Source organism: Desmodus rotundus, chromosome 3 (assembly GCF_022682495.2).
Source record: "Desmodus rotundus isolate HL8 chromosome 3, HLdesRot8A.1, whole genome shotgun sequence".
Taxonomy (NCBI): domain Eukaryota; kingdom Metazoa; phylum Chordata; class Mammalia; order Chiroptera; family Phyllostomidae; genus Desmodus; species Desmodus rotundus.
Window position 1 is genome coordinate 15,767,938 of NC_071389.1, and position 22,030 is coordinate 15,789,967.

At 48.2% G+C, this 22,030-nt stretch overlaps 1 protein-coding gene across 3 annotated transcripts in view; it reads right to left on the reverse strand.

Moving 5' to 3' along the window:
* The window catches only part of PAFAH2 (platelet activating factor acetylhydrolase 2), a 43,008-nt gene extending 27,029 nt beyond the window's left edge, over positions 1 to 15,979 (reverse strand). Inside the window, exons 1-4 of one of the 3 annotated variants that reach the window (XM_045190697.3) lie at positions 15,892 to 15,979; positions 14,278 to 14,458; positions 1,558 to 1,680; positions 462 to 615 (exon numbers count right to left, since the gene is read on the reverse strand). In XM_045190697.3, coding sequence (XP_045046632.1) covers positions 462 to 615; positions 1,558 to 1,647 — 244 coding nt within the window. In that variant the 5' untranslated portion in view covers positions 1,648 to 1,680; positions 14,278 to 14,458; positions 15,892 to 15,979. Of the gene's footprint in view, positions 1 to 461; positions 616 to 1,557; positions 1,681 to 7,878; positions 7,969 to 14,277; positions 14,459 to 15,891 lie in introns of those variants that run through there. The other 2 variants (XM_024554407.3, XM_045190696.3) reach the window with 2 other exon arrangements.
* Positions 15,980 to 22,030: the final 6,051 nt, after the last annotated feature.

Below are 22,030 nucleotides of genomic sequence, written 5' to 3' on the forward strand. Positions count from 1 at the left end.
CTGCAGGAGACAGTGTATTCTTTGGCAGTTAATGTTTCTTTGATCTACACAGCTGGCACAGAGTGGGGATTACATGCCGAATAAATGAGTAATAGCCACCACTTACGCAACAGGTTCTCTGTCCTGCACTACACTAGAGGCTTTACATACTTCCCGGAGCAGCCTGCAAAGGCAGGTATTCAGGCAGGCTGCATAACTTGCCAAGTCCTACAGCTAGTAAGTGATAAAGTCTTGACTCAAATCCAGGACAGTGTAACTCTATAATAAAAGCTCACATAATTCTCTCTCCATGCTCTTATTATATAATTCTCTCCTCACTCTCCACCCAATGCTGGCTTATGTATGCCCCACTACAAAAAAGCTGGACAATGCAAGTTATAAGGTACTGTGTCTACCTGGGGATCTCCTAGGAACATAACCAAGAAGCTGGGAACGCAGCTAGGGCTCAGGCCAGCTCTTACCCACAGCCAGGTTGAAGAGCAAACCCCCCCAGCGCTTATTAAACTGCAGGTAATCAGCCAGGCCAGTGCAGTACTCGTAGCGGGGAATCCACAGGGGCTGCTCTGCGGTCTCCTCTGACTCCTGGCAGGGGTAGAAGAGTCGGAAGAAGCTCCCCTGTAGGGAAGAAGAGAGCAGCTGCTCAGAGCAAACGTCCGAGCACTGGTTCAGTAGGTGTTCGGGGCACCAGCAAAGCATCAAAATGGGAAAACTTTACTTTCAATTTATGTATCTGTATTTTGTATTCAGAAAATCCAGAAAGAAGCAATTTTATTTTTAGAATACACATGAAGCTTATGTAATCTCAAATAGCCAACTGTATTTTGAATGACATCTGGGGGGCACCAAAATCTTTTCAGTGCTTGGGACATTGAAATATTTAAATCTGGCCCCACGCCCAGGCCTGAGGAACCCCAGAGTGAGAGATCAGCCCTAATGCCGAATGGGGCCGCATCGGTGGGTCACCCCTAGGCCAGCCCTGGGGAAGCAGCAGTACACTGCTTTTACCCAGGAGTCGGTAATGGGGTTCACCAGGAAGTACGTGCCTCTCACAAGGGACAGGGGCATCCAAGGGCCAGCAGAGAAGGAGCCTAGGAACTGATGGAGGAAAAGCCTGGAACTGAAGCAGGAGGGGAAAAGAAACGATGACGGGAGAGGAGAAAGAGGAGACCTCTTCCCCTCCAGGTTGGGAGTCACAGGCCAGTGCACACGGCCCACGGCTCTTCCTCTCACAGCCGCAGATTAGTCTGAGATCAATAACCTTTCCGGGACCAGGCATCTGCTCTCAAGACGGGTGAAAGGATCTGAAAGCTGCCTTTGAAGCCAGAGCCCCCTTTCCTCTAACTGGGAAAAGAACTTACTATCTCTATTGAGAGGTTTCTGATCGGAAGGAGGAAGGAAAAGGCCAGGGCAGACAGAACCAGGAGCTCTATTAGCAAATCCAGATCAGCTCTAACTCAGTTTCCCCACCTGGAATTGTACCATCACACTGGCTATCAGTAAGTCACAGGGCGGGCAGAGGCAGTGTAGAGGTGCAGAGACAGAGCGGCGGACACTTACCTGGGGACTCTGGCCCTCCATCACATCCCCGCAGCCCACGCGGTGGGGTCCCGCGATAGGTGGAAAGCCCACGGACTGGTTGACCCCCATCTCATCGCCAGCTGAATCGGACAATGACCTGGCCTGGAGGGTAGAACACAGAACAACCTCTTTCTGGTTCCCTCTTAGCTTCCTGTGGCTGATGTGTGTCATCTGTCACCCCTGACCACCCCTCCTTATCGCCCCGTCCTCCCTGCCAGTGACTCATTCAATCTTTCACATCATCCGCTTTGCCACACGGCCTTTGCCAAGGTTTAGGGGCTGCTTTTTCTGTTGTTGGGGGAGGGAGTGGGGAGGAGATGTCTGTGAAGAACAGAGAGAGCTTCCATGCTTCTCAAAACCCACCAGTAAGCGTTTACTTTGCCCACAGCACAGCAGTAAGTGCTGCAGAGAACGTAGCACAGACCTTGTCCTCATGTGGCAAAGAATAACCACCACTTAGATCTGTTATTTACCGTGTCAGCATTGAACTGAGATCTTTATATACACGACACCATCTCATTCTCTCAACGAACCATCTGAGGAAGGTGCTCGGTTAATTAAGACCCTGTTTTAGAGGTGAGGAAACTAAGGTAGAGAGAGGTTGAATAACTCTCCCAAGTCACACTGCTTATGGGTGGCAAAACCCAGGTCTGTCTGATCCAGACCTGAGCTCTTAGCCCTTACTGATCCTGCTCGCGGGGAGACAGCCGGCCCTTGAACAACACGGATTTGAACAGCACAGGTCTGCATATACAGACTTTTTTCAATAAATATATTGTTGGTCCTCCATTTCTCTGGGCTTTGCATCTTCAGATCCAATCAACAGCAGACCAAAAACAGCATTTCTGACCCCTGCCTGGGAATCTGCAGATGCGGAGGGCCGACTGGATGCGTTGCACTAAGCCTTTTTATATAAGAGACTTGAGCATCTGTAGATATTGGTGTTTGTGGTGGGGGTGTGGGGGGAGGGGTCCTGGAACCAATCCCCTATAGTTGTGAGGCACAACTATAGTTAAGTTTTTGGGAAGTCAAAAGTTACACATGGATTTTCAACTGCGTGAGGGGTCAGCACCCCCAACTCCTGCATTGTTCAAGGGCCAACTGTACAGTTACAAAATCACTGACCTAAACTATCGACTATGAAGGTGGCACTTATGCTGGGCCTTGAGACTGAGGAAGGCCTGGAGGCAGGGAAGAAAAAGGAAAGCATTTCCAGACAGGACATAATGTAAGGGCAAAATGGTGAAGACAGGAAAGAGTGGGATGGAGGCAGTCTTGTCAAGCAGGAGCCTTCAGCAGTGGCAGCTGTGCATGTTTCTGACCAGAAAACATCCCTGTAACTTGGCTGCTTCCTACGCTGGAGCCAAGGCCATTGCTCTGCGTCCCTCTTCGATCTCATCAGCACCAGCACCACCAGCACCATTACACTTACTCCGGGCCAGCAACTACACTAAGTGCTTTACATGTATTATTTAATTGAATCCTTTCAACAGTCCTCTGAGATATTTACTGTTATCTCATCTTACAGATGAAGGAAATGATGCTTGATAAAGTCAGGTAATTTACCCAAGAACACACAGCCAGTAGAGCCAGAGTTTGATCATGGGTGGTATGGCTGTAACAGGGGAGAACATCGTCAGACTTCTCAGTATCCATCCTGTCTTGCCCTCCGACACAGTAGCTTTGTGATTTGGTTGTGGCTGATCCATCCCTAACCTCCAGAGTTGGGCCTAAATTGACCTGAGCCGATCAGTCCTTTGCGTCCCTGGTCAGTGTTCAGAGGAAGAGTGGGTACAGGACATACGTTAGCCCACTCAGAGTAAAGCCCAGGACTTTGGTTTGATGGTTAAGGGTGGAAAAGTTCTTTCTTGATTGAACTAGAGTGATGTGAGATATAAAGCCTTGAACTGTCTGTTGCAGCTACTTTGCTACCTGGAGGATGAAACTACCCACAGAAGATGGCAGACCAAAGAGAATCGGAGAAATAGAGTCATATCTGTGAGGACATTAGGAATCTCTGGATTAGACTACACCTGAAACCAGACCCAATCCTAGACTTTCTAGTTACATAAATCCCCTTTTTTTGTTTAAACCACTGAGTTTACATTTCTACTGCTTGAACCAAAAGCATCTAAACTGATGCCCTGAGCCCTGAGCCCACATTTTTAATTATTACATTATTCTGCTTTCTTTAAGATGCTCTGAGTTGGCCCTGGCTGGTGTGGCTCAGTGGATTGAGCACCAGCCTGAGAACCAAAGGGTCGCCGGTTTGGTTCCCACTCAGGGCACGTGCCTGGGTTGTGGGCCAGGTCCCCAGTAGGGGGTGCATGAGAAGCAACCACACATTGACGTTTCTCTCCCTCTCCTTCTCATTCCCTTCCCCTGTGTATAAAAATAAATAAAATAAAATAAAAATGCTCTGAGTTGGATCGGAGTTCAAGTCAAAGCATGTCTGGCAAGAAGAGACCTTGGAGATCATGTCAGTCAATCCTCCCCACAATCTTCTCCACCCTACCTCCACCTCCCCACAGGCCTAGTGCATATGGAATACATGTGCTTTATTGGTGAAGGAATCAAGGTCCTAGGTGGTTAAGTTAGCAGCTCAAGGCCACAAGCAGAACTATTATTACACATAGACCTCCTTATTGCCAACTATCTGGTCCCGCAGAAAACCCCAAATAACCAATAATCCTAATGTCATTCAATTTAACTTTGGAAAATAATAAATGATTTTCTTTCTACCGCAGACTTCATCTTGTTTCCCTGAAGCAAATTTGAAAGGAAACCCAATCCTTTCTAAGAATCTAAGCTAAGCTCCTGGTGCAGTCAGCAGGCCGTTTAGCCAGAGTAGAACCGAAGGCGTGCTGCTTACTCTCGGACCCTGACCTTTCCCCTTGCCGTTAACATACAAAAGGAAGACCTATGCTGGGGCACAAGTCACGTCACCCACATGACAAGGAAGCAGCGGAAGGTTCTAACTGTCATAAGAGAGGGTCAGATAAAATACTGCAGGAGTTCTGAGAAGAGAGCTTCTTTAGCTCGGGAGTGGAGGAGAAAATGGAAAAAGCTGACTTTCAAGTAGAAGAAGGAGAGCAAAAGCATGGAGGCGAGAAAGCACACACAGGAAAAAATGAACAGTCAGTGATGGATGCCAGGGGAGAAATGGAAGTTGTGACCAGACCTGGAGGGCAGCAGTCCCCAAGCACCTGATTAAGGAGTTGGAATTGGCCCTGGAAATGAGGTCGTAGATATGAGAGAGATGAAGTCTGAAAAACCCAAGTTTGAGCCCCAGCTTCTTCGCTGCCTAGCTTTCTCACGTTGGGCAAGTTACCTGCTCTCTCTAAGCCTGATTCCCCATCTGTACAATGGGAATACTATCCATCTTTATAGGGTTGCTATGGAGATAAAATGAAATAGTGCATTTTAAGCACCTAGTGTAGAACCTGGCTGTTCGGAAATACTTAGGAAATATCTGTTGATGGAATGAAAAGTAGAAATAATCTTTGGCAACTGAGTGGATTTGCGGAGTCAGGGGAGAAGGAAGAGTCAGTGAAGAGTCAGTTTTCAGAATTGGGTAGAATGATAACAGCTTCTTCTGGGAAGAGATTTTAGTCTTATCCCACAAGAGAACAGTGCTTGGGATTGGAATCAGGATAAGTGAACTTAAAAACAGCTAAACAGAAGGAGAGTAGAACCTTCTGGGAGTCCTGGGAAGATTATCAACTAAATTAAGTTTGTAAAGAAATGAAAACTAAAGAAGCTAATTGGCCACAGTGAAGCTAACATGAAAATGAATCTGCATTCCCTGGGCTCCCACTGACTGATGCCCAAGTAGAATGGGGAGATGGAAAAATCCAATCTGACTTGCACATTTTACCTAAGAAACATCCACACAGAGCATCCAGCGTCATTCTAGTAAATGCTATGAAATTTTCCAAGGAAATCAGCCCAGGTATCTCTACCTCCTTTTGCTCACCTTATCTAAACAATTCCTGGTGGTGCTTGTCTAGAATACCCTCTGCCCTTCCAAACCCGCCCCACTCACCAAGGCCCCATAAAATCCCTGGTCTTCTCTGAAGCTTCCCCTAGTCTTTTCAACCTCTCCTCTTCTCATCTCTAGGCACTATCTGCACCGCCCCTCCCCCATAAGGTAACCAATCACAGGCTGCCTTACAACAGTTCTTAGATTAGTACTATCCTAGCAGTTTCCAATCAGTGACTTGCCTGCAAGTGGTCCAACTAGAATCAAGATCAGAGGTTCCTGAACCTATCATCGCAATTACCTGGGAAACTTTTCAAAAGTATAGGTCTTAGGGTCCCCATTCCCAGAGGTCAGGTAATTTTAAAAAGCTTCCCAGTGTTTCTGATCGAGGTTTCAAAACCTCTGGTCCAGGTGGTACACGGGATTTTTCTTTTATCCAGACACGTGTGCATGCGTCATTTACTGAGAGTTCCCTTCCACCGTTTTCATACAGTGCTCTAGTTCATTTTCATATTAATGAAACGATGGCTATGATTTCATTTGGTTTAATCCCACAACCACCAGAACCATATTCCTGCTATTCACTAGGCTTAATGGAGGGCCCTGCAATAACGCGTCTTAATACTCATCTAATACATGCTTTTTAATTTTTTACACGCTCATGCCTTACCTCTTCAGATATACCACAGACTGTATTTTGTACTTCTTTGTAGGTCAAACCATCTACCTTCTTGCTTTCCCCACATAGTAGGGACCCAATAAGTGTTCCTTTATTTGGCTTTTATTTAAACCCCCTCAATTCTTTAATCTGTCTTTTTATCTAAAAATAAGGCTATATGTTAGAGTGAGGAAAGGCTTTGGTGAAGTCTAAATTCCACCTCTGCCAGTTAATTAGCTGTGTAATCTTGAGCAAGTCCCTTAAATTCTAAGCCTCTGATAATTTATCCACATGATAGAAATAATAACAATCACTCCTTGTTGATGATTAAATAACGTATGTAAAGCCCCTGACATTTAGAGGGCACTATAACCACAGATGGTAGCTTTGAGCCCAAGTTCCTTACATGTAAAATGGGGACACAGTAAAATTTAAGAAAATCGATATTGCCTAGGACTGGGGACAATTTAAGTGCTCATATAGTATTAGGAATTAATTAACAATGCTATATCTATCTTTAATCATACCTAGCCAAGCCACACTATACCATACCATACCAAGGTCTCTTCAATTTTTTCTGGGTTAAACTCTTTAGCAAAATAGATTCTTTCCTCCCGGCCTCTTCCGGCCTGAGACACCTCTACCAAAGCCACAATCTATTAAACAGGCCCACAAGAGCCCAGAGGGAATGAATAGGGCTTATACTGCAGCTGTCTCCTGCTGAGGTCCTATTTCCAGGGAGCAGAAACTTCCCTTCTACCAGCTGTGTGGACTTCTCATCACTGGCTATTTCAGGACAGAGTCCAAGATCAGCTCTTCTTTGGGGCTGCCTTTCAGGGAAAGCTCTCTGGAGACTTCAAGCTCATTAGGCTGACCTTTGGTCTCTGGAGGAAATGAGGAAATATCCTCTTGCTCTTCGAGAGTGGAGACACCAGGCACTCGGGGGACAGGTTTGAGCAACAAAGGGGCAGAGCTAAAAAAAGGAGCCAAGATAAGATTGCTCCAGTGCATTAATAATTATAACAAAAATAATCTCTCTCGCTTGTGGAGGCTTTACAGTTTACACAGCACTTTCACACATATTAGCTTACTGGCTGCACAACACAGCCTCATCCTCAGAGTGACAGAGCAATTGTCATCTCCATTCGGCAGATGAAGAAAGTGAGTCCCAGAGAAGTATGGTTTGCCCAAGGTCACACAGCGAGTGGGCTGTCGAGCTGGACTAGAGCCCGGGCCTGCTGACTTGCAGTCCCGACGAGGCTTTTCGGCGGACTGAGAAGTAATAGCCTGCCTCCTTCCACTAGCATGAAAAACAGCACAGTAAGGGTAAGAGTGAAGCACAGAGAAGGCATGGCGCCTTTTAAAGTCCAGATTTCAGAGAAGTGACGCTGCGGGCTCATGGTGGAGTTGTGGGGGCCGGGTCCCAAGATGAGAGCGCAGGGTGTTTGGGATTCCAGGGGAGCCGGGAGTGAAGGCTGGAGAAGGCAGGGGGAGAGTTAAGAGTGCGGGGTGGCTGCTGGAGGCGTCTGAATAGGAACCAGAAAGGACGAGAGTAATGTGAAGTTCCAGAAATAAGACAAGGAGAATCAAACCGGGCTGGAATTTGAAAGTCTGCAGACACTGCAGTTGAGAACAGGAACTTTCTCGCTATTAGACTTACCCAGTCAAGTTGACCTCTCAGAAGCAGCCCGACGGTCAACTCGACGGAAAAGAAAAACTGCCTAGGAGCCCATGGCCCTTTGGTAGTTGTAGTTTCTAGAACTCAAAACTGACGCTGAAAAGCATTTTCCGCCTCTTTGTCCCGAACTATAACTCCCGTGGTGCACCGTGCAGGATTGCGAATTTCGACCCCACCAAACTACAATTCCCATAGTTCAATGCGGCTCTTTGTTGCTGGGTGAAACCACCCAACGCCCGCGGTGCGGTACGATTCCTCCCCCTGGTGGTCAAGGAGCCGCCAGCACGATTACGAGGCTAGAGCAGAGGTTTCTGCCTGTAGCCCTGTTAGCAACCAGCCGCCTCACCCTTCCTTAAATAATTCCCAGGTGTGCCAAGAAATAGCGTGGTTTCACTTTATTTTTACCGAGGGTTGGGGGGGAGGTTGAAATTGTTTCGTGTCCGCCCACAGCTTTGTTACCTTTGAGAATGAGACATTCAAGTTAAGGGCACATTTCCTACCAACCTTTACCTGTTGACACGGGATTTTTCCATTGTCTCCCAGCCCCTTCATCTGCCCTCACGTTGCTGGCCCTATGCTGGTTCTTAGGGACACATTGGTGAACAAGATACTATCCCCAACCTCGAAATAATTCACAGTGTAGCAGAGGATTCCATCAAATGAATAATGACAACACAGTGATGTGTACTCTACTCTAGTGGGGGAAACGCAGGGGGTTGTAGGAGCCTTGAATAGTGGCACCTGCATAGCGGGAAATGGAGTCAGCAAGGCTTCTTAGAGATCTTACAGAGAAGTTAAAATTGGAAACTGGAGGAATGGCACTTAGGAGTACAGAGAGTGTGAAGGATAGTTTACACTCTGCAGGAGCGCAGAGTGTGAGGAATGGAATGGAGAGAACGAGAGAGACCTGGGGAGGTGGGCAGCGCGGCATCCTCGCGAGTCTTACAAGCTTCCACAAGAAATTTGGATCATTCAGGCAGCTCAAAAACTTTCAATGGCTTCCTACTGCCTACAGAATGAGGTCCCAACTTGTTAGCCTGGCATTCATAGGCCTTCCCTAACCTGGCCCCCCACCTTCCTCTCCAAAAGTGTTGCTCATGCTTATCTCTGACAGGAATCCCTTCTCTTCTGCCTTGCTCTGCTCCCAGCTACATTCACCTCCTCACCATTGTCGAGGTGTATCAGGTTCTTATTGCTACTTCCAAACTCATGCTCTTCCCTCCACTAGGGACAGTTACCTGCCTGGTGTCCTGTCTAAGCCTGTTCTTCCTTGAAAATTCCTCTAGGTACTCCTTTTCTCTCCAGTCCCAAAGGACCTCTGCCCCCTCTCGGGTGCTGGGGTATTTGTGTGTCTCTCATTTCGGGGCTCACTTCACACTGCTTTATGCCATCTCCTAGGTGGGAGGTCTTAACTCTGTAATACATTGTGAGCAACTTGAGGTCAGGTGCTGAGTTGTACAACTGATGCTCCACCCACCAACCCCATGGTCCCTCAAATCACCAGTGTGCAGAGTCTGTGCTTGGGCCTCCTAAGACTCACCTGTCCTCCTGACACACTGCCACTGCCACCACCCTTCCAAGAGCCAAAATAAAGTCATCAGGACAGGGTGATGGCAGCACTGCGCTGCGGTAATTAAGCCCCGGCTTTAATTAAAGCTCTGGTTGGTGGCAGTGATGGCAGAACATTAAAAGCTTAGTGCACAGCAGAGTGGCTCCCTTTGGCTAATTAATCGGTGCTGTGAGGCTGGCCCGGAACACACATGACTGACCAGAGTCCCGAGTCACGAGAGGGGCAGTTGGAGGTCGTTTCTCTGTCTTCTGCTCTAGACCAGGCCACGCCGGGGACGTTTGGCTGCTGGGTTTTAAACTTACCAGGAACAGCCCTGGCTGGTGTGGCTCAGTGGATTAAGCGCCGGCCTGCGAACATGAAGGTTGCCGCTTTGATTCCCAGTCAGGGCACATGCTGGGCTGCGAGGCCAGGTCCCCTGTTGGGGGCTTATGAGAGGCAACCACAAATTGATGTTTCATTCCCTCTCTTTCTCCTTCCCTTCTTCTCTCTTGAAAAATAAATAAATAAAATCTTTAAAAAATAAAAGTAAAACTATTTCTTAAAAAAATAAACTTGCCAGAAACAGGGATGTCTCAGCTTCCTTTACCTCTTTTGTAACTGTTAGAAAGATCTACCTTGGGCCCATACTCTTTTGTGTTGCAAAACACAATACTTGAGTTCAATTGTATTTCCTTCCAATCTAGTCTTTACTGGTATAAACATCCAAATGCTCTAAGTTTTCAGCAAACAGTTGATTTTCTGGCCTTTTCATCATAGATCTCATCCAATGACCCAAGGTTCCCTTCTAGTCGGCTACAGTCCCACTCTGGCCTTTACCTTGTTGCTATTACTTTAAGTTGTTATTCCAGTGACCAGCTTCGGATTTCCTGTTCTCTCCCTGATAATGGAGAAAAGGAAATGGAATAAGCATTGCTAAAAGAGCCACTTAAAATGGAGTCGGAAGGTCATTAAGGGGGTGGGGCCTATGCATGTCTCCTGTTTCAGTTCTCCGAGTTTTTGTTAAGTTGCTGACCTGTTGTTAAACTCAGCTCAAGGCCGAGACAAACATCTGGACCAGTGATTGCTGCAAGGACATATATGGACCTTGCTTCCACATATCGTGCTGATCAGACCATTTGCATTCTTCACCTTGAAAGGAACCGACCCATCCAGACAACCTGCATCCTCCACTTAACATAGGGGCTTAACCAATTCCAGCTGACCTAGCCCACACCCTTCGCTCCCGTGGAGGGCCAAAATGAGGACTGCAGGTATGGTTTTGTCCTTCATAAGCCCTGCCTCTCTCTGTTTCCTCTGGCGCGCAGTATAGGTTGCTATCTGAATCTGTACCCGCTGATTACCATTCCTCCCACGCTCAAATAAATGCTCTTTATTCTTTATTACAACTTAAGCAAACCTTATTTTTTGTTAACACCCTCTACCTGCTAAAGTTGGTGGACGCTTTTTTTTAGTCAAAGTATTATATGCATACAACAAAGTGTGTAAAGTGCATTAATATTAAGTATTTAGCTTACCGCCCCCCTTTAAAATTTGATGTAGAATATTTCCAGTACCCTGAAAAGGTTGCCTCGTCTTCCATCTCAGTTTATAACCACTCATCCCCATTCCCCAAAGGAAACCACTGTTTTTCTTTCTATCATCATCAACTAGTTTGGGGGAAACAGTATTTTGTAACTTTTGACAATAATATTTTTTATGCTCAATGATCCTTCAACATATGATACCTGTGTTGATGCCGTTCCTGTCAAAGACCAGAGACTCACGTGTGATCGAATCAGCTGGCTACTCACTGCAGGGAGGCAGAATGCACATGTCAGGAGAGTGGGGGCACCTCAGAAAGAGGGTACAGAAAAGACGTACAGGATTTGGGGTTTTGTTAGATGATTCCGGGGAGGGTTTAAGGAAGGAGGGCTTTGGTCTGGATTGGATGCTGTCAGGAAATGGGGGTGATTCTGTGACTGGGGATCTTAGAGATTCTAACTAGAAGGAGGGAAGGCGACTGAGGTCAGAGCGGTCCTTAGTAAAAAGTAGTAGTGTCTTATACGAGGGTGGAGTGGTGGTTGGTCCTTTTTGCTCACGTGTTGTCTGTGTTTAAGACATGATTCTGGAGTTGTCCTATTTGTACCTCGATCCATCAGGGTCACAGAGTGGCATTTATCTGATGTGAATGTTCTGTGAAATTGTTTGTGTTCAGCCAGGGAACACCAAAGACCAGCTGTGAGTGCCAGGCCAGCTCCCAGCTACTAGGGACTACGTTTCTCTTTTCCGTTTACTAACGTGTCGATGTCTCCTCTGGGCTGGGTGCTGGGAGTATACAAATAATGTGTCTTCGTAGCCTTAAGAACCTCAAAGTTGGTGGGGAAGGTGGGCAAGAAAACAAATACGTACCATTGAAAAGCACTATTGTTAAGGATCTGGACTCTGGAGACAGGCTATAAATTTTAAATCCCTGATCTACCACTTACTAACTGTGAATTCTTGGGCAATGTCTATTCTCTAAGCCTCAGTTTTCTCATCCGTAAATGGGGATAGCAATGGTGTCTACATGACAGAGTTGATGCAAGGATTAAATAAACTAACCCATGGATCACTGATTACTTAAAGGGCCTGAATTTGACAGGGGGCAGAGGTGGATCCAGGTTGTGTGGGGCTTGAAGCTCATGCAATCTGGGAGACCCTCTTTAAGAAGAAAAAATTTTAAATATGTTGCTTTTTCAGAATTTGAAAACATATGGTTGTGTGAACATATTGCAAGGCCCTTCCCAGGGCCTCAGAAGGGAAACTGAACCTTAAATTTCATGAGCTTCTTTGTAACTCTGGCTCTGAGAAGGAGCAAAATTATGAAAGGGTTTTATTCTTTTCAAATCACTGCCTTCAAACTCTCCCAAAATATCCTAGCTGTGGCTCAAACCAACTCGGACTCTCTTAGCTCTTTCTTGTATTACAGCCTGGAAGTTAGTAGGCAGTGAGCCGGGGATGAAATAATCCATCGACTTGGGTCCCGCGCTGGACACAGCTGCCCCGTCTGGTGGGGGAATGTGGCAAAGGCGTCATGTCCCTGTAGAGGACGGGTCTTCAGACCAAAAGATGAAGCAGGCAACTCTGTAGGCTCTAACAGAATTTATTATGGGGTAATTCACTCATAGGACGATTGGCAAGGGCAGACGGAGGGTGCAAATTATCCTCCCCCAAAGCCTCCAGTTCCTGTGCTGTTTTTATAATATGACCCAGGTACTAATGGCAAGACAAAGGGTCAAAGAACGCAGTAGTGCCAGGGGACACAACTTGACATTCATCTTGGTTGTCATCTGGCCGTTATGAACAAAAATATTTAGGGTTACGTTTTCGGGAACACATATAATCATTAACTAGAAGGCTTTGATACGCTTACTAAGAACAGCAAGGTCAGTCAAAGGTCACTTCTACATCTGTACATGCACCTTCTGTTTTCAGCACAGGCCCCAGCTGGAGTGTGGGTGAACCCTCTTTCAACACCCCGTTAACAGATAGAGCACATGCTTAATAAAGGTCAGGAATAGGAACTGTGCTGAACTGTGTTGTTACTATAGTAATTCTTCCATTCAAAAAGTATTTATTGAGCACCTAGTATGTTACAGGCACTGTGTTTAATCCTGGAGACCAAGCAGGAATAGAATTAAACCACATCATGCTTTAATTCTAGTGAGGAGAGACAGATAATAAACAAATATAAAACCAAGATAAGTACATACTATGTTAAATGCTCTACAAAAAATAGGGTGCTTTGATGAAGAATAAAAGAAGCGAGCTGCTCCCAACAGGGTGGTCAGGGAAGGGTTCTCGGAGCTGGCGTCGGTGCTGAGTCCAGCCACACCTCCATTTCTTGATTATCCACTATGTGTCAGGTCATTAGAAACTCTTATTTAATTCCCCTGGGAAATATATTTTATCCTTTCTACTTTTTAGACAAGAAAACAGGGGCTCAAAGAGTGTTGATACCTGCCTCGTCATATCCCCTCATCCCTTCTCTCAGCTCCCTTACCACTGTGGTAGTTTCTAGTACACTGTGAGCCCCACCACTCAAGGGCCTGCTTCCTTGCCTGAAAGAACCAACAAGGGAGGCACCGTGGGACCCACCCCAAGGGCAACCTTCAGCCATCAAGGTAGTACATACCTCCCCATTCTCAGATGGGAGGAGTTTGAGGTGCATTTCATACTGTCTCTCAGAGAGTCCCCAGAAGAACTGAACCTAATTGTTCATGGCAGCAAGCTGCACCTTAATGCACCCAGTATAAACTTTTCCTCCCTCCCCGTCCCACCTCCTCTATGCCCTCATTTCTGCCTCTTGAAATCACTTCCCAAACAGACTACCAGTACCCAAGCCTCAGGGGCTGCTTTGGGAGAATTCAAAATAAGATAGGGCTTAAGTGACTTGCCCATGGACACCAAATCAAGTGACAGAACTGAAGTTTGCATCCAGATCCACATGGATTACATTTCAATCTTAACCTCTACACCCTGTGACAAGGAGCCTGTACCGAGCTCGTGACCGAGTCCCCTTCCGGTCCTGACCTTAGCGGATCTTCCCAGTCTCATCTCCCATCTCCTTATTCTCAGCCACCCCTTGCACCAGGCAGAGCAAACTGCTTGGGGACATAACGTTCTCAAACCTACCCTGTCCCGTCACCCTCCATGCCTTTGTGAGTGCTCCAGGGTCCACCTTCATTCCCTCCCTGCCACCCTCCACCAGACGAACTCCGGCCTCCACCAGATGGTTTCCGCCAGTGTCCAACACTGGTGAAAACCACGTTTGTGCCATGTGCTTGACATACCTGATCTCATTCAGTTGGCACAATGATTTTCAGGCACCAGTGGTTTCATTCCCAGTTTGCAGGTCTGGAAACCAAGGTTCACAGAGGCCAGGTGATCTAGGCAAGGTCTTAGAGTTAATGACTGGCAAAGCCAGGGTCAGAACCAAGATCTCCCCGTCTGCTACTATAACTCGAAGCCTGGCTGGAGGAAAATGATAGGAATTAGGGTCTTTGAGGTAGCTCCAACACCCCACCCCCACCCGTTAGGTCTAATTTTACAACTGAGGGGACACCCCCCAAGGCAGTCACCAGAGCCCTAGCTGGGAGGAGTAGGGATTGCAGAGCCCAGAGGAAGGAGGCCAGGCCAAGGGAGATTCCTGCAAAGGGAGGGGCAAGTCCATCCTTCCCACCCCATTTAGGAGGGGCAAACTGGTAAGGCCAGGACTCTTTCTACTTTAGGGCTCCATCCATGCCTTCAGGGCTTTGCTTGGCCTTGGCAATGGCCTGATTCCCAGAATCTCTCATCAAAAATGATTCTTGGAGGCTAGGCCAGTTGAGGGAGGCCCAGAAGCCAAGGAAGTCCTGAACTCCCACGCTTAATCTTTTCCTGCCTCCCAGCCTTGTTACCATCAATTCCATCAAATGCCTGGAAAAGGCTCTCCAGCCTGCAGAACACAGGCTGGACTGGTGGGTACCAAGTTCTCAGCAGGTTTGAGAAAATGACGGTGGGGTGGGGGCAGAACCCTTACTGACAATGTGGCATTGGTCCCTGCTTAAAACCCTTCAAGGACTGCTTTCAGCCTCCTTGACAAAGGTTGTAGTCATATCAGAAGCCCGGGAGCCCTTCAAGGTCTGGATCAGCTTCCTTCAGCCAGTTAGACTCACTCCTTGTTCTCATCCAAAGTGGCAGGCCTGTCCCTAGGCAGGCGACACTCAGCCATGCATTCGATTGTGCTGTTTCCATCTGCTCATGCAGCATCTTACCCGCCTGCTTCCTGTCCAGTCTCTCAAGGCCAGCAGTGTGGGCACTTGCTCTGGGAAATCCTTCCTGGCTGAATCCCTGGCACACAACGACATCTCCACAACAGCGCACAGGACGGTGCAGCGGAATGACCTGTGTGCGGGTCAGCCTGCCCACATGGCCTGGGCTTCTTGAGGGCATGGGTGCCATGTGATTCGGCGCTGTGGGCCTAGCACAGCGCCTGGCACAGCAGGTGCTGGTTAAAAGAGTGAGCGAGTGTGTGGGAGGAGGCGCCCAGAGCAAGGTTGCAAACACAGGTGCCTTCAGGGTCCAGGTGAGTCGGGTAAATCAGGATGGGGCAGGAGGGACAGTGAGTGACTGGTCTAAAGGAACTGAAATTTGATTAAAGAAAGCAGATGGGTGGAATTCAGCTGCTGTTCAACACAGTAATAGTTAAAATAATTGTTATTTTAAACTTACTCTGTACTGAGAGACAAGGCGCAGTGACTCAGAATGTGGACTCAAAATGAACTGCTGGGTTGGAGTCCCAGCTCTCCTGCCCTTTAGCTGTGGGACTTTGGTCACGTCACCTAACCTCTCTGAGCCTGTTTCCTCACTTGCAAAATGGAAATAATAATAATAATAATAATAATAATAATAATAATAATACCTACCTTGTAGAATTGTCGTGAGGATTCAAAATGTGAACACATGCAAAGTATGTAAAAGGGTGCCTGGCACGTGGAAAGCACCCGGAAGTACTAGCTGTTATTACTCCGGGATGGTGAGAATCCAGAGAGGCCTTTCTGAGAAGATGATTTGCAAACTGAGCCCTAGGTGTCAGTAAGGAGCCACCAGGCTGGGCCCTGGGAGACGAAAGTTGTATGGAGAAGGAACAGCCAGGTCCTCAGGTGCAAACAGCTTTGCTGGATCTGAGAAACAGAACGAAGGCCGTGGGACTAGAGCACAGTGAGCTGGGGAGGGGACAGGAGACAAGGTCTGGAGGGCAGGCAGGGGCCAGGTCATGGAAGGCCTTCTAGGCCATGGAAAGAAGCCTGGATTTCATTCTGTATGAGGGAAGCCGCTGGGGAGTTTGCTTTAAAATATAGACTGTATTATTATGTATTTATTATTATTTAGATATGATGAAGCCAACAGGGCAGAAGACAATGCCACCGAAAAGACAGTTAGCCCTGGCCCGGTGGTTCAGTTGGTTGGAGCATCATCCTATACACCAAAAATGTTGCAGGTTCAATTCCTGGTCAGGACACATGCCGGTGTTGCTGGTTCGCTCTCTAGTCAGGTGAGAGTGGGAAGCAACAGATCAGTGTTTCTCTCTCACATGAATGTTTCTCTTTCTCTCCATCTCTCTCTCTCTCCCCTTCCTCACTCTCTAAAATCAATAAATATATCAACTGCACCCTGGCTGGTGTGGCTCAGTGGATTGAGTGCTGGTCTGCAAACCAAAGGGTTGCCAGTTTGATTCCCAGTCAGGCACATGCCTGGGTTGTGGGCCAGGTCCGCAGTAGGGGGCATTCGAGAGGCAACCACGTATTGATGTTTCTCTCCCTCTTTCTCCCTCCCTTCCCCTATCTCTAAAAATAAATTAATTAAAAATCTTAAAAAAATAAAAAACAACAAATATACCAACTGCAGCTTCAACCTGAGTCTTGGCATCTCTCCTGTGTCCCTGAACATGGGCTTCAGCACGTGCTCCAGCTTCTCCACAAACTACTTGACTCTGGGCTCTGTGCAGTCACCCGCTGGCCAGCATTGCAACCAGCGTCTATGGAGGTGCCAGGCTCCCAGATCTCGGTGTCCCACTCCAGAAGCATGCTGGAAAGCTGGGGATCCAGGGGCCTGACTGCAGGAGTGGTGGGGGTCTGGTAGGCATAGGGGGCATCCAGAGTGAGAAGGAGACTATGCAATGCCTGAATAATCGCCTGACCTCCTACCTGGAGAGGGTGAAAAGCCTGGAGGCTGATCATCAGAGACTACAGAGCAAAATCCGAGAACACCTGGAGAAGAAGGGACCCCAGGTCAGAGACTGGGGGCATTATTTCAAGACCATCGAGGACCTGAGGGCTTAGATCTTTGCAAATTCTGTAGACAATGCTCGCATCGTTCTGCAGACTGACAATGCCCGTCTTGCTGCCGATGACTTCAGAGTCAAGTATGAGACGGAGCTGGCCATGCACTAGTCTGTGGAGAATGACATCAATGGGGCTCAGAAAGGTCATTGATGACACCGATATCCCTTGGCTGCAGATGGAGACAGAGATTTCAAGGAGGAGCTGCTGTTCATGAAGAAGAACCACGAGGAGGAAGTAAATGGTCCACAAAACTAGATTGCCAACTCTGGGTTGACAGTGGAGTTGGATGCTCCCAAATCTCAGGACCTCAACAAAATCATGGCGGATATCCGGGTCCAGTATGATGAGCTGGCTTGGAAGAACCGAGAGGAGCTAGACAGGTGCTGGTCCCATCAGACTGAGGAGAGCACCGCAGTGGGCACCACAGTGGGCACCTCGCAGACCGCTGAGGTAGGAGCTGCCGAGAGGACACTCCCAGAGCTGAGACGTACAGTCCAGTCGTTGGAGACTGACCGGGGCTCAATGAGGAATCTGAAGGTCAGTTTGGAGAACAGCCTGAGGGAGGTGGAGATATGCCACGCCACGTAGACGGAGCAGCTCAATGGGATCCTGCTGCGCCTGGAGTCAGAGCCGGCCCAGACCCGGGCAGAGGGGTGGCGCCAGGCCCAGGAGTGTGAGGCCCTGCTGAGCATCAAGGTCAAGCTGGAGACTCAGATTGCCACCTACCACCTCCTACTGGAAGAAGGGGAGGACTTCCACCTTGTTGATGCCCTGGACAACAGCCACTCCTCACAAACCATCCAAAAGACCACCACCCGTGGGACTGTGGACGGAAAAGTTGTGTCTGAGGTCAGCAACACCAAAGTTTTGAGGCATTAAAGGGAGCAGAAGTGGGGCATCCCTTGGCAGGGCGGGAGGCCAATAAAAAGTTCAGAGTTCATTGAAAAAAAATCAATAAACATATCCCTGGGTGAGGAATTAAATTTTAAAAATATTTTAAAGAAGAAAAGAAAAGACAGGTTGTTATATTCACAGACCCTAAGAGGAGGAGTCATGCCATGCCTCAGGGGCCCATGGGGAGCACCAGGTGGATGGGGAGATGGAAAGGCGGGGGGTGGGGGGGGTGGGGGCAGTGGGGCTGGGACTTGAGCCAGAGCTGTTATTGTGGTTTCATGGGAAGAATGGATGAGGCAGAGTAAATAGGCTAAGATGGGCTAGTATGAATGTCAGTGAGCTCTGAGGCACAGGAGCTGTACCCAGCTGTCTGGTACCTGGTCCAGGGGTGACTATGGCAGGGGGTAGTGTCCCTGAGTTTGAGTGCCCAGTAGAGAGGGTGACTAGGGCTCTGGGCTCTGGACTGGTTGCTTTGCATTTAAAGGGCAAGCTCAAGGGTAAATCCCTTACAACCTTTAGGAATTGGGAAGCCTTGGGAGGGGGACTCCCTCCAAAGTCAACAAGCCACCCTGGTCCCCACCCATGTCGAAGCATCAAAATACAGAAACTAAAAAGATAGGGTTAATACAGAGTTACAGCCAAGGAAGGGTGGGATTTACATTCGCACAAATCTTCTGGCTGCTGTGAGGAGACAGTACTTTAGTGAGACAACAGGAAAGGAGTGGCCAGGGGCCGATCCAGGCACACCGTGATGGCGACCCGCACCGGGGTGGGAGCAGGGGAGGGGGAAACCGTGCTGGTGTCAGGGTTTGTTTGGAGGTGAAACCAGCAGGACCTGAGGGACCTCCGATGAGGACACCGGTTGGATTACACAAGGCAACTTGAAGCCCATCTCTCATCTCTTCTTATGTCTGGGTTTTGTGCCTGTGTTTCCTCCCCCAGTTGTGGGCTGGCTGTACTATCTCACTCTTCTGATGTTAACAGCATAGCAAAGGGATTCTAGGAAATGCTGCTTCCGGATTAGAGATAGAAATAAAGTGTCCAACACAATGCCTGGCACATAGTAGATACTCAACAAATCGACGGCCAGTCAGGCAGGTCTGAAAACAGATCGTGGTTTGGTCTACGGCCCACTAACTGGGTTCACCTCTCCGCATCTCCCTTCCCTAATCTGGAAGCAGAGTTAAGAGCACCTAGCTCTTCTGGTGGTTGTCAGGATTAAATGGGATGATGTATGTAAGCAGCCCAGCCTTTGCAGAGGCTCCATCAATTGCCATAACTATCACATCTTAAGGAATGTCAGTCTAGGCCTGGCTCCAGAGGTGGGGCCTGGAGTTCAGACTTCAAGAGAAACAGGACTGAGCCGTCTGTATCTCCTCCTGGGAGCCCACCTCCAGGCCTGATTCCTTCCCCCAGCTCCCACCTCTCTGCTGGGGAGCTCCTCAAAGAGCCAACAGTAAGCTGTGTTTACTCTGCCAAGTAGCATCCCCAGGGAGGGAGGAGAGGAGAAATAAATCTTCCTGCCTCTGCTTTGGAAAGCAGACTGATAATTATCTGCCTGCTAGGTAAACATTTGCTAGCTGGCCCCATTGATTAACCCTTCGGCACCCAGGCCTGAGGTGAAGTTGTCTGGGAGTGGGCTGCTCTGGGAGGGCCCAGGGAACATAGAGGAGGCTGGGCGTGGCTTCTGGAGCCTTCAGACAAGATCTAACTCAGGTTGAAAGACTCAGGAAGATGGGACAGAATGACTCCAAGACCAGGATTTGAAATTTGCTCTGCTTGGCCTGTCCAGCCCTGCAGTCCACCTGAACCCTGTCCCAGGAATACAGTCCCCAAAGGAGCGGCCAGGGCTGAAAGTGTATTCAGCAGTTTCTGGCAGGGATGCTATCCTGTGTGTGAGGGGCTGGACCAGCGATGTCTGCTCACCTCAATCCCCTCTGGCTTTCTGCAGAGAAGAGAAACCCACCCTATAGGAAGTCCAGCCCCTGGGCAGTGTCTAGATGTGGCTGGTTAGAAGGCTGCCTTGGGCTGATTATAATTATTCACAGGGGTGCACACCAGCTTGCCAAGCACTTTTCCACGTGTTATCTCTTCCCACAAGCCCCACACTAAACCTCTGAAGCAGGAATTAGCCCTCTGTGGTGCAGTGGTTGGAATCCAGGTTCTGTCACTCCTTGGCTGTATTGCTTTGGGGCAATCACTTCACCTTTCCTAAAAATTGGGGAGAGCCCTGACTGGTGTGGCTCAGTGGGTTGGGGCATCACCCTGCAGACTGACCGAGAGGTTGCTGGTCGATTCCCGGTCAGGGCACGTGTCTGGGTTTCATTCAAGGTCCCAGGCTGGGTACGTGTGAGAGGCAACAGATTGATGTTCCTCTTACACGTAGGTGTCTCTGTCCCTCTCTTTCTTCCTCCCTTCCCTTCTCTCTAAGAATAAACAAGTAAAATCTTTTTTAAAAAATGGGAGAATAGTTGCCTGTCTTCCTCCTTATCCCTCTCCCTCCACCTTTGCAATTTTGCTTCAGGCTCTAATGAAATCATGGATCTAAAGAGCTCAACAGTGCCTGGTGCAGGGTCGGCAAATTCGTCAGCTTCTTCCTTGATTTTTCCATTTTACAGGGGAGGAAAATGAGGCTTGGTGAGCTATCCAAGCTCATCTGAATGTTTTTTAAAAATATATATTTTAAAGATTTTATTTATTTATTTTTAGAGAGGAGAAGGGAGGGAGAAAAGAGTGGGAGAGAAACACCAATGTGTGGTTGCCTCTCAAGCTCCCCCTAGTGGAGAAACCTGGCCTACAACTCAGGCATGTGCCCTGACTGGGAATCAAACCAGCAACGCTTTGGTTTGTAGGCCAGTGCTCAATCCACTGAGCCACACCAGTCAGGCCTGCTAAAAATTTATACAAATGCATAGTGAACACAAGTCAAAGTTATATTTCACTTATTCATGAAGAAGTGATCAGGATGACAAAGCTGGTTCAGAAGACTGACTGATAGAGCCGAAGAAGCATAGGGAACGCTGGAAAAAGATTGCTAGTCACATTCCAGCCACAAATGCCCTACAGTGAGTGACCTATGACCTTTGGGCTTTAACCTATAATCTCCACTGGTCAGAAATCATTTTGATACTATTGGATATCTGTTTTCTATGAATTAGCACCTTAGTTCTCAGACTTATAAAATGCCTGGGCCTGAATACACAGGGAGCCACATGACCCCTGGGGGCTTGTCTGGTGATGCCCCAGTGGGTGGATGAAGATCACACTGTCTCCTCATTGCTTCACTTCTAAGCTTTGTAAACTTTTCCTTAACAAGGTCAAGTGTTAAAAGGATGGGAAAGGGAAGGATTGACCTTCTGAACTGTGTCGGGATTACTTTTGAGCAAGAATTCCATATCTTTTTGCTCTAGGAAGCCTAGCTCTGCTACCATGCTGGGCTGATGATGAGAAATTGAAGGCCAAGAAAGAGGGTGTGCCTTGTCCAGGGTCACATACCATGTCTAGGGAAGGAGCAGAAGCCAGAACTGCTCCCCCTTCTGGTCCCCTGGGCTACATCCCTGGCCTTCCCTCAGGTGGGGTCCAGGTGTGGATTATGTACTATGGGCAGGAACTGCTCTGAATCCCGGCGGTGCCCAGGGCGGCAGATTCACGTTAGCTGGAGCTGGAGTGCTATCGGGGGCTCCTGTGGGGTTTCACCAGGGTTTGAGCTTATCTGTGCTCAAGCAAGTGACAGCTGAGACCCTGGAGGCTCCTGCAGCTGCACTGGTTAATTTTGCAGTGAGGCACCCAGACAGCTCAGAGCTGGAAGAACAAGCAGCAGCAAAGA